The sequence below is a fragment of the Falco peregrinus genome, chromosome 1 (assembly GCF_023634155.1).
Source record: "Falco peregrinus isolate bFalPer1 chromosome 1, bFalPer1.pri, whole genome shotgun sequence".
Classification (NCBI taxonomy): domain Eukaryota; kingdom Metazoa; phylum Chordata; class Aves; order Falconiformes; family Falconidae; genus Falco; species Falco peregrinus.
In genome coordinates this window covers 45,611,405-45,624,054 of record NC_073721.1, presented here as the reverse complement: position 1 = coordinate 45,624,054, position 12,650 = coordinate 45,611,405, and the positions used below count along the sequence as shown (strand labels likewise).

At 39.4% G+C, this 12,650-nt stretch overlaps 1 protein-coding gene across 5 annotated transcripts in view; it reads left to right on the top strand.

Moving 5' to 3' along the window:
- PNPLA7 (patatin like phospholipase domain containing 7) overlaps positions 1-12,650 on the top strand; it is a 125,504-nt gene that overhangs the window by 11,348 nt on the left and 101,506 nt on the right. For all 5 annotated transcript variants that reach the window (XM_055807307.1, XM_055807300.1, XM_055807289.1 and 2 more), the window contains exons 10-14: positions 4,437-4,565; positions 5,910-5,990; positions 6,578-6,722; positions 7,266-7,358; positions 11,816-11,916. In XM_055807307.1, the coding sequence (XP_055663282.1) occupies positions 4,437-4,565; positions 5,910-5,990; positions 6,578-6,722; positions 7,266-7,358; positions 11,816-11,916 (549 nt within the window). The remainder of the gene's footprint in view (positions 1-4,436; positions 4,566-5,909; positions 5,991-6,577; positions 6,723-7,265; positions 7,359-11,815; positions 11,917-12,650) is intronic.

The following is a 12,650-nucleotide window of genomic DNA, read 5'->3' as shown; positions in this document are numbered from 1 at the left end:
ATCCTTTTTGGTAATACAAAAGGACTTACAAGTGCTTCCTGAGGGATTTAGATAGTTGAGAGAATGAAGATAAGCTAATCAGGAAGTTGTTCATAGTTGACTATGTATCATGTTTCTCTTGTGCTTGCCTGTCTCCTTTCATTAAAAAGTACAGTTATTCTATGTGTGGTTTTAATGATTCTGTAAAATATGCTTTGCCACTTTTAGATGCGAGTATATATCTCCATATATAATTTCCATAAAGCCTATCAAAAGTGATAAACAGTTTTTAAGCGTGGTCGTCACACTTTCTTCTGTGGAAAGTAATGGCACGTGAATAATTTGGACTGTGTAAGTCTAGTTCTTGCTGTCAAATCCATATTCGTAGCAGAGTCAGAGATAGCTTTGGCCTTTTTACTTCCATCAGTGTATTTTCTTAATGACAGTATTCTAAAGAGAAGGACCATTGTATAGGAACATGAATACTAATCATATTTTTTTCCTATATTCTTTTTGAATAAACAAGGAGAAATCCTTCTTCTAAAACAATGGTTTGTAGTTTTGGGTTTTTTTAAAGAGTGGTTGCCATTCATTTTGTGTTGTGGTATGGTTTTCTTGTGGGTTTTTTGTTGATTTTTTTTGTTGGTGGTCTTGGTTGTTGGTGTTTTTTTAGTTCTCATTCTATATCTTTTTTTTTTCCTTCTTTGTCTTTACCTGTTCTCACTGGTAAATCAGAAAATAAAAATTATTGGTAGCATGTTGAAAAGAGTTCTCAGCATGCATAAGAGTATATAATGAAAAACCTTGCAAACTTTTTTGCTAAAGTAACTTGTTTCTCATTTATTTTTACAGCTTTCTCTTTTCTCCCTTGTTTCCCATCTTTGTGAACTGGTGGTTGTGTTTCTGTTTTTCCTCTTCCTTGTGCTCCTTGTTGACTTTAGGTATAGGATTAGCATGAAAATGGGCAAGGAGAGAGAAAGTAGCGTTGGTCAAAATAGAGGAGACTTCTCAGTGGTGTTCCAGCTTAGTGAGTCTTACAGCTTCCCTGCAGATACCATAATCTTCATTAGGTTTCACTGTACCACCAAACACAGGGATCTGACGTCAAGAAAGAATGTATTTGGAGAGGATGTCAGTTGTCTGAGCTGAATTTGTGATTCCTTTGACTGATTTTATAACACGTGATGTCAGGCTGGTCCCCTACTTGACCAAGAGATGTGCAAGAAAATCGAGGTTGCTGCAAGAAGTGGTGACCTCTTGTTGTTGGATCTAAAAGAAAGCTCATGCAAGAGGTACTCTTTCTCAATTAATTTTCCAGTTTTTCAAATGGAAAAGTCCCCTTAGATCTACTAAATACAAAGATATCAGCTGTGACAGGAGACGTGTTCTGTGTTTCACTTATTCTGAAAACAGATAAATGCTGCTTTCTCGAAACTGGAAGCTTTTGAAGCCAAGTAGATGCCAGCCCTCTCCTGGTGCTTTGGAACAATTCAGCGTTGTAGTTAATCTGACTCTGATTTGCTGCTGCCTCAAATATTAAAGTCTCTGAACTGAACGTTCTTGATGTCCATGCAAGAAGCTGTTGCTCACTCTACCCGTATGTGCAGTCAGATCTTTTTCCTGAATGGTGAACTTCCATTCAGAGTTAAATGGGACAAATGGAGACAGCATTTGATGCTGATTGTTAGCGCTTTGGGTTTTACTCTGCTTTTGTCCATCTCCATGTGGAGGTGGTGTTTGGAAAACTGTGAGCAGGTGGCATAGTTGGAATGAAAAAGAAGAGATTGGGAGGAATATTGATCAATTGCCAGTGACTGAGGGGTGGAAAAAAAATGGAAGTCTGAGGATTAAAAAAAGTGAAAAAACACGGATAAAGGTGAGCCTGCAGGGCTCAGGTCTGTTTAAATGGCAGTGGACAAGATGGATGTGGCAGTGGACAAGATAAATGAGGTCATAAGGAAGCAATTGATTGCTGCAAGAACTTTGGGTTGCAGCAGCATTGGTGTGGCGTGGAGGAAGACAAAATCCAAACGATAGGAATAGGGAGAGTATGTTAATTTTTGGGTACAAAAGTAGTTACCGCTCCAGGTGGGAGAGTGTAAGGCACCTGTGTGTCTTGTAGCAGGTTTGTTGGCCAAATCCAAATGAATTTCATTATTCTGGATTCAACTACTGCTTTAGCTGTGACATTTGTCACCTACAATATTGAATTACTCCACAGCTCTTGGAACAAGACAGAAGTAAATAGTTACCTGTGTTGAGAACAAAAAGTTCTCTGTTGACAAAACCCTAGGTCACTACTGATTATAACTTTGCTGTTCCATGTGACCTCAGTGTGTGATTGTAAAATAGCATAATTTAAACATGGTATTCTCCATGTGTTGCTGATTACATTGTATTTAAGGGAACTGACAATTATGGGAACATTTCCTCTTTGAGTTCCCCTGACAGCTTTTACCATGTTTCAAACCAATTAGACATGGTGGTTGGCCCTTTCAAAAGCAGGCTGCTCTTGTGCAGGGATTTTGAAAAGGATAAATTATATGCTGAAAAACTGGAGGGATGGGCTGCTGTTTGGAGAAAAAGGCTGCTGCATCACTATCCGTTATTATCCTAAAATGGGTTTTCTGAGAGACTGTCAGCAGTGGCCTGTCTATCCTCAAACAGGCACTGTTCAGAAAAAAACCCTAACGCTTTACTGGGTATAGAACATATAAATGTGATGTACAGTACTTATTTTGCCTTTTTGAGTATCTGCTATGGAACGCTATTAAGCTTATTGCTTATCCTTTGTCCAGTGTCTAAAGATTTAATAATTTCCTTTATTTGTCACTGTGTACTTGGTGTAGAGGTTGGTAGGAAATACAATTGAAAGCAAATATAGCAATGTATGTGCTTAAGAGCAGACTATATGCATCTTCTTTTACATTTGAATCCAAGGAAAATTCCAAATGAATTCTTGTCTGAAGCCAGGCTTTAAACTGGCCTGTAAAGGAGGCATGTTGCATTTATTTGTGGGTACAGCAAAAGCACAGAAGTGGTGTTTGTTAATTACTTAATTAAAAGAAACTCAGGAAAACTGAGGATGCCTGGTAGCTTTGCACTGTAGGTCAAAGAAATGTTTAAAATTTAAAATCCCTCAGGAACTTGAAAATCAAAGCTATTAATATCATCCCTAGATTTTATAAGAAGGTCAGCTGAAGTTGGTGTAATTAAGAAATTGGTTCCAATTAATTTAATTTAATTTTAGAATCTGTTTCATCGTGACTTCCAGACCAGCAGGCAGACAGAGCTGTAGCTTTATTTTCCAGAGCAGTTACAGTTCTACAGAATGTATTGTTTGTTTTTACTGTGTTCTTTAGGCAGAAATTCTTCTGCAGCGATTGTTTAATTGTCTGATGCTCTGGAAGACTTGTGAGTTTTTTGACTTGTAATCAGCATTTAGCATCTGGATGTTTAGTGTTTGGAAAAATTTGCCTTCTGCTGCTCAGGAGGAATGAAAGCTTCAGAAGCTGTGACTGTTAAAAGTAGAAACACCATTTATTCATTAGCTCCTGCTCTGTACTACAAAATGACTCCTTTTAGCTTAGAAGTGCTGGACAAATCAATATTTTATCTGTTAGTAAATGAATTAATAACTTACATTCTTTTCAGCATTTATTAACAAGGTAGAAGGGGTTTTTGGAGTTTTTTTAATCCAAGTTTTTAGCAGTAGATTTCTGTTAAAATCTGTTCTGATTCAAGGGGAAAATCCTAAACCAGAAGCTTGCCTTTCAGTGTCAAAAATCTTTGTATTCTACACGCTTACAGTTTTATCTTTCATTGGTTTGTTAATTCCCCATCTCTTCTTTGAGGAACTCAGGACAGTCTATAACCAGTTCATGTCAAGTAAAGAGCAGCTGTTTGGCTTTGTCATTTGGAATATTTAATACGTATATATGAAGATACATATAACACAACATGTCTGCCTGGTTTTTGTGTAATTCCATTAAGTATGTAATTGCTATACAACTTTGTTATTCTTTTGCTGATTGTGTGAGTCTGTGTGTGTTATTGCAGTAAATAGCTTGGACATCAGATAATAAAACCAACAAAACCTCTTTTCTCTGCAGTCTTGAATAGCTGGAATTTGAAATACTTCTGAAGCCTGGCTTCATCTGTAATAAAACTAACAGAGTTGACAGACCGTCCAGTTTGCCTTAACGTGATGCACCTTCTCGTAGCTTTTATTTCTCTACCTGTGTTTCTGTTTAGTGAAATTGCTGGTGTGAATTCACCTGACCCTGCTGCCCTCATTCCACTCCCTGTAGGTCATGGAGCATAAGTTCAAGGCTTTTTGGGGTTAGATGATGTCGTGTCAAGCATATACGATATCAAAGTAGAAATTTGGGAAGTGATTGGGAAGAATTGGGTCAGATAATTGGTGGATTAACCTTGTGTCTCTGAAACTTTATTAGGGTCATCCTGCTCCTTATAAAACAGTCTCAGCCCGAGCAGCCGTTCCGTCCTCTATATTGCGACTTCCAGCAAGTGCCTTTCAAGATGTCTTCCAGAAATACCCTGAAACTCTTGTTAGAGTGGTACAGGTAGGCTGCTTTGTTAAGTGGAATTGGGTGGATGGGTGGGGAATCACTCTCATTTCAAAGTTACAGGGAAGATGTTTCGAAGTTCAGCAAGCTAATCATCCTTTTGCAGGTGTGGAACTGTTCAGTATAGCTTCTTTTCAAGATTTGGTCTAGTTCTGCTATTCCTCTTGCTCTTAGAGCCCTAGACTTAATGATCTCAGCCTTAATCACGTACAGAAATAAATAATTTGTGTATATAAAAATATATATGCACACTGAATCAGGTTCTGTATGTGACAGGCTCTCGAATCAGCCTGACCTGCACTGTAAGCTTGTTGGCCCCGGTGGAATAGAACGGGCTGGCATGGGCTCTGCATCATGGTTACGCACCAGCAAGGCTTCAGAATGGCTTAGAGTGTGGAAAAGACTCTCATTTTCTGAAAAAGGACTGGTGTACCCTCAGAAGCCATTTGCTAAGGGGTGATGCTTTGTAAAATTCACAAAATTCAGACTGACATGAATTTCCCCTTGAGAAGTGATTGTTGGCATCTGAGGAAAGAGCTGTGTGTGCTTTGCATTAGTTGTAAGTTCACCTTCCCTTGCTTTGCAGGAGCTTAGCTCTCAGGTGAGCACTGGGAGTATGTTGTGCATCCTGTAAGTGGGAGCTAGTGCAGGGACTGCCGTGTTCAGGATTTCAGTTTGGAGAGTTTGCCAGGTGGTGCGTTGTCCCACAGGTATAATAGGCAATTAAGTGCACGTGACCTGATGAGTCATTCTGGTCTGTCCTTCTGTTTTACTATCACTTCGAAATCTTTTTGTCCTTGCAAATTGTTCTGGTATCTGGATGATTTATGTGTGACACATGAACCTTCTAATACTGATGGTTGAGGAGAACAGATAATTATACCAATTTAATTTGCTCTGTGAGAGCTGATACAAAAGAGAGGATGGATTAAGAGTGGGAATAAGCTGCCAGGGCAGAGGAAGGTCAGGTGTCAGTGGTGCCTTAGGCTAGTTTAGAGTGCTTGTAGAGCAGTAGCACAGGCTCTGTATGGGGCATGCTGGAATAAATTTTTTTAATGAAGGAGCGAAAATGGAAGCAAACGCTTTTATTGCAAGGCATGTTTATTATTACCGTATACAGAAACAAACTTGTGCCATGAAACAATTTTGAAGTTTTTGGTAAATCACTTGAATGTATCTTTGCCTCAGTTTATCAACAGCTAAAAAGGAATTTCAGCTTAGGTATTTTATGAAGTGCCTTCAGGTACTCTGGTATGTAACTGTACTAGATTACTAAATGCAAGAACAAGCGTGGGAGAATGCAAAACTCATTCCTACTGCTTCTTGATTTCCCATTTCTAGATCATCATGGTAAGGCTGCAGAGAGTGACGTTCCTTGCTTTGCATAACTACCTGGGTCTGACTACTGAGCTCTTCAACTGTGTAAGTTTGGGGTACATTTTATCGGCTCTTCCTATGCAGCCCCTCCGTGACTTGGCACAGAGAGGTTTTCCTTCTTTCAGAAGATTGTAAAGCAAGTGTTACTTATTGATTTAATAATGACAGTACATGAGAAGTAAGTACTTGTTAGAAAATCTGTAGCCCATAAATCTAGCCTACGCTGATGCCTGGGGAGTTGGGGGCAGGGGAAGCTTAAATTTCAACAGTTTGAAGAAGTGCGTAACTTCAAACGGGTGGCTGTGCGCGTACGTCAGTGTGTTTCAGCAGTCCTGACGTTTGTTCATGATACTGAGTCACTTCTACCTGTAACGGTTCAAAGCCAGATGTAGCCTTGATGGAGGAGGATCAGGTCAGGGAATACTTAAGCAAACTGGACGTACATAAGTCCATGGGCCATGACTGGATGTACCTAGGAGTGCTGGGGGGGCTGGCAGATATCATTGTGAGGCCACCCTTGATAATCTTCGATAGATCACTGCAACTGGGAGAACTACGCCAGGTTCAATACGTGGTCCAGTCCTGTTTAACGTGTGTGGGTGATGTTTGCCTGTTCACCTTGCCTCTTGCAGCAGAGCCAAGCCATCCCGCTCATCTCTGTGACAAGTGTAACGTCTGGAGGAAGTTCGAGCAAAGCAGTAAAAAGACAAGTGTCTAATGTGTCAGAGGAAGATCGTGGAGAGAAGTTTGAAAAAGCTGGGGAAGCAGTGGAAATAGGTAGTATTTCTGGAGATGTGTGGTAACTGTCCCTTGTGATGCTCTTTAATTGTTGTGCTATCGATCGGAGGATTTTTATTTCATTAGAGCAGTTAGGATTGTCTTAAATCAGTTTCAGCTTTGAAGTCTTTGGGTAGTCCTTAGCTGTAATAGGAAATTATTACTGTGTCGTTAATGATGTCAAGGGGTGAGGGAGAGGGCAAAAGAAAGTGGCTCCTAATGTTCTCCATAGGAGAAGCTGCAAAAAATTTTGCACTCTAGATACCAGCAGAAGAATTGCTGGATATGTGTAGGCTTTCAGGTTGAAGTGTCAGTATGAAAGCCAAACCCAGAAAAATAAATTGACTTGCTATTTATCTTTGAACCTAAAAAAAATAAAAATAATTAGAAGTAGGAAGTAGGTTTAAAGAGTGTTTAACATTGGTGTTTCAAAGCCTTTTACACAGCCTTTAGTAACTGGATAGTGAGAGGTTCTTGCTGTCAGTGCAATTTTATTAGGGAGTACCTTGTGTTATTCATATAACTTCTGTTTCTAAATTTCAGATGCGTTGAAGATCTCTGGTACAGAAAACTCTGAGCATGTTTTCAGAAGAAGTCTCTCTTCACCTCCCTACGCAGGGTCTGCAGAGACTTCTAGTAAGTAGTACTTGGTTAAATTGTGGGTAATACATAATGCATCTAATCATAGGGGGGGAAGACCACGCTCTCTGGAGCACTGGGTTAGATAATCATCTTGCAGTAGTACTGCTTCCTAACTCGTTTGTCAGAAGTTTATTTTCTGAAGTAACAAATGGAGTATTATCTAAGAGAGCATTCACTTACTGTCTTTATTAGCAGCGAGGATCATACAGTAATTTGGCTAACTAGAAACCTGCAGATGAAGAGCTTTATTAATTGATAGAACTGAAACAAAGTGAGTTATGATGATATGCTGTCATCTTTCATGCAAAAGGTGACACACGATTCTTGCTTGGCTGATTGTCCCAGAGAGCACGTTACATGGCTTTGTTGCTTTTAGAAGAATGTTTTTTGAGTGGGTAATAAAGGTGATTTATCACTGAATGCTCTGATGAGGCATTTATGAAGCTGAGCTGTTTTGATGTTCACTGAAATGAATACTGCGACTTCAGTCATCTCCACTGTAGGCATCTTCCTCTGGGCCAGTTGTTTAGGTTGGCTTTATGCTTAAGGTATAGAAAATGAGTGAATCACAGAGGGCTGGCATCTGCCTTTCGTTAACTGTGTACCAAACTAATGAGCTTGAGGTAGTTGTAAGGTCATGCTTAGATGCGGTAGCCATTATGAAGATACTGCTAACAGAGAAGTCATATGGAGTTTAATCAGTGGAATAAAGGTACCCTGGATACGTTAGAAGATACACATATTATTTATTATTGTTGACTTTAAATGGCTTAGGAGGTAAAAACATACTATGAGGGATTAGAGTGTATGGAGGCAAGGGGGGAGACCTTGGCGTTGAGGTCTTTCCCCAACTTAAGGTTTCTAACACTTGTTGCTATCAAGTTAAGCTGGTGATATGTAGAAAAGAACAGGTAGTTACTTCATTTTTAACAATAGAGAGCTGATTCGCTTTATTTTCAATTTCCACTGTGCAAATGTACAATGTCTCAGTTACTTTTTTTTTTTATGACTTCCATGTAACTGTGCAGAGGGGTGGATGTAACGGAGAAGTAGGATTTTGACTAGTTGTACGTAGATCATCTTTCTGAAGCAGGGAAACAAATTAAGGGAAAATATTGAACTGACCCATGCAAGACTTGGCTTATTTTCATACATGTTAGATTCTTTTGCACTACACATTATAAAATGTACCAGCAAATGTGATTCGGTGGTGAAATCTCTGAACATAGCCATTTTTCACCCAGGTAGATAAAGTAGTTCAGGGAGATCTGCCTATGCAGCCCTGTAACATTTTTAAGGTAGAGTCCACGCGTGTTCTTAGAAGCTTTTATGTAGAAGGATCCCTGCATACTTAGCAGTGGATGTGTTGTCCATTTGTCCTTCCTTTCTCCTTTTATGTGTCGTGAGAGTTATGTCAGGGTACACAGAGCTTAGGAGAGAGAGAAAATTAATTTTTACTGACAGAAGGAGTGTATCTAATTGGGTAATTATGATTTACCTCAGTTAACAGAGCTGATTGATGCTCACTGCACTGAGGTTACAGTCACTGTTTAGCTTGCATGGAAAGTATCTTGATGTCTGTAATGAGGAGATGAAGATCTTGCTTCAGATTCTATTCCACTACCTTACTGTGTGTTAAGGCTCCGTGGGAAATATTGATTCAGAGAAAAGAAAACTGTGTTAATAGAGTGATACAGCTGCTATTATCTCAGCATCTCTTTGATTTGCTTGGCTCATTAGAATTAACAAAAACTGCTCAAAGTGACTTTGGGGAAAACATTTTTGCTTCAGTTGCCCCTGGGTTTGGGGTGTAATTTGTTCTTCTGTTTTTTGTATAGCTGTCTAACTTGAAACATTGCAGTTGTGTAGATGAGGAAATACCATCCTGCCAACTTAGGCTAGTCTACTTTTTAAATAAGCTAGCCCTTTATGTGGAGAAGGATGTAGTGAAGTCATGTGGACTATCTGGGCTGGTGGACAGAAGAGTTAGATGATTGAAAGAAAACAGTGGGATCTTTTGTCTGTGATAACTTCAGCAGTTTTGTTGTTCCTGGAAGTAAGTGTTCCCAACTTAATGGGTTGAACAGCAGTTATCTTGTATCGGTTGGTTTGCTGGGGTTTTTTAATCAAGAGTTAAGAGAAGGTGCTTTTCCTTCTTCAAAAGTGAAGCTGTGACCCTCCGGCGTACGTGCAGGAGCGCAGAACCAGCCGCACCAGGAAAAGCAGGTCGCGTGGCGAGCGAGCGCTTGGAAGGAGGTAGCTGAACTGCTGCCAGGGACTGTGTCAGTTGCCATTGTTTTTGCAGTGACTTCCATACCAGCAGTGTGTGGGATACCAACGAGCATGTGTTCATCAAACAGGATTGCATTCCACTCTTGAGTTTCCCACTGTCTTCTGTTCTTTTGACTCAACGGTTCTAGTTAAAGCTTGTTCTGCTGTATCCTTTCTAACTCCCATTTGAGCAACAAGACAGCTTAATTAATCACTGTGTGGGAAGCTTATATCTACGACTGAGATGAAGACTTCTACTTGGAATAGAAGTCTAGTAGACATAAGCTTTCATTCTTAGAATGCCTCCTCTTTTTCCTCTCTCTGATTTTTTTTTTTTTTTTAATATGCAGAGCTATGTAGAGGATGCTTTTCATGCCTACATACCCATTATCAGATTATTTAGGTTTAACCTGAGAAGTGTGTGTTTAGATTTAAAATGCCCTTGGTGTATTGGGGCTTAGTAATTACGCTGACACTATGGTTTGTGGGGCAGTATAATTGACAGCTAGTCAAATCAGCCCATATGGATTTCCATGCTGCTATTTCTACTATCCCAGCTTTTTGTATTTATAACTAATTTAGGGTCTTTAATGTTGCCATGTGTATGAAATTCAGTTAGTAGCATCAACAGCTTTTTGGCTTGGTTTGTGGGGTTTTTGTTTGTTTGGTCTCATGGTTTGCAGGTTTTGCTGATGACAGTCTTTGGGTCAGCTTGTTGGGTTTCTGGTTTGGAGGCTAATCATAAAATGATGTTATGACTCCAGTGGCAGATGGGGATTTACTACACGCCAAGATTTGTTCGTATTTGTAGATAACATGGAAAAGAGTACTCAGAGGTAGATCTGAATCTTTGGGACAGTAGCGTTCTCTCCTTGTCCTAGCCGGGGTGGAGACAGGAGTCGAGCAGCTCCTTCAGAAATAAAACGGTTGTTTTATAAATTTAATCTTAAAAATACAACTTTTTCTGGAAGGATAGTATTTCCACACTATCATATGTCACAAGAGTGTATACAGAGGGCAGCTCCATGTTTTCAAGACCCAACTTTCCAAGATCAGGGCAATCCCGGGCAAACTCAAGGTGAGGTGGGGGGTGGGGGTCAGGGGGAACCAGGGAGGAATTCAGAATTAAAAATTTGAGCCCTTTCGGAGTTTATTAGGTAACAAAATTCAACAGTTAGGAAAGACCATTGCTTTTCTGAAGGGCCCATCCTGTTTTTGAGCATGAATTTGTATTTAAAAATGCAGAAGTATATGAACAATGTAGTAACAGAAGGGAGAAAACAAACTTTTCTGAATATATAGTTGAGATATTAGACATGGAATTATGATGTAAATTATTACAGGTTTATTTGTTAGAGGAAGTTGTAATCTCTACATGATTCTTAAACTCATCTGTAAATCATCAGGCTGGTATGCCATCAGACTCTTATTCAAGGTAATTAAATAGGAAGTGTTTCCTGGTTATGTTGGCGTTATTATCTTGGAGAAGTTCCTGGAAGGTGGATGGGACAGCCAAAGAGCTAATATAATTAAGATGTATTAAAATTGGGAAGTAAGAAATGGAAGTTCTTAGTGACTTCATTAATTGAGACCTGTAAGGCAATTCCTTAGGTATCTGTCAGCACGTGAGATGCACTGAAATTTGGACAAGTGTTAGAACAGATCTGAAATTGTTAGGCATTGGAGGGGAATGCTTTCTATGGAGAGACTTTTAGAAGTTGCTTATCATAATGTTCCCCCTATGAAAGTTCTCGCAATATACTGGGTACAAAAAGTTATTTGGTTTGATGGGGAAAAGCTTAATAAGAGCAATTTTCTGAAAAAAATGAGGAAAATCTGTTTGCTGGATTTGCCTCTTACTGATGATGGGGAAATCCAAATGACTTTGTCTTGTCTCCCCCAAAATAATTACGTTACGAGAGTGGATGTGGGAATTTTGGAATGTAGTGTATACATGAGCTCAGATGAGAAGATTTAAAATTCCCATCAAGTCTTCCAGGTCAAAAGGAACTAGAAAATAAATAAGAATGTGAGGATGCCACTTGCTGTTTTATTCTTAGCTTCAGAAACGAAAAAAACCACAATCAGACAACAACTTGCTTGACTTTGTGTACTATCTGCTACTTATGAGAAACTGTAATAAAGAAGGTGCTTAAAAAAAATGTTTATATTGCTTGTAGATAATTCCAGCGGTGCCAAGTCAGACATGGACATGGCGTATGAAAGAGCCAGAGTGCACTTTGGCTCGGAGGACATGGCCAGCAGTCCTGTTGTGGGCAAGGTAGGTAGTCTCCTTTGGAGAGTCCCATGTGTTTCTCACGTTGCACTTCCTTACGGCGGTATTCATTTAAATGTTTTCTCCCTTACTTCAAAACGCTGCCCTTGCAACTCTTTACAAGTTGTGATCTTTGGTCTTCTTGTGTTGGTGTGTTCTAACTTGCAGTTGTCTCAGTAGATTTTGATGACTGTTTAGGTTTTCTTTAGTGCAGATTTTGAAACCCTGTGGAGATTCCCATGGCAAGTAATGGGAAGACACTGCTGCAACTTCCTAATTTTAGGTATCGCCTTCCTTTTGACTCATGAAAAGGATTATTTGAAAAGATGTATTTGTCAGACCATGCTTTATCTGTGAGAACTACTTTGCAGCAAGGAATTAAAAATGTGTATCAGTCTCTGAACATTCTGTAGGTTTTCAGTCAGATTTGTAAACGTGTTTTTCTTTTTGTGGTCTGCCTTTTATGGATACTGGCCTGGAAGTCAAGAACAAAAAAAAATGCTCTTGAATTATAAACCTGCAAACCAAAATCTGAAGAGAAACTGTGACAGAGTGTGACCTTGATGGGCATGTTATCTTTTCCTCCATCTTTGCATACAGTGTTGATAAAGTTTTAGTTCTGTGAAGCTGGCAGCTGCCCAGTTTCTGAAAAGTCTCTTATTCTTCCCTTTCACACGCTGTGATGAGTAACTTTGACTTGAGTGTTGAGCTTTTGCAGAAAAATGCAAGGATAACGATGT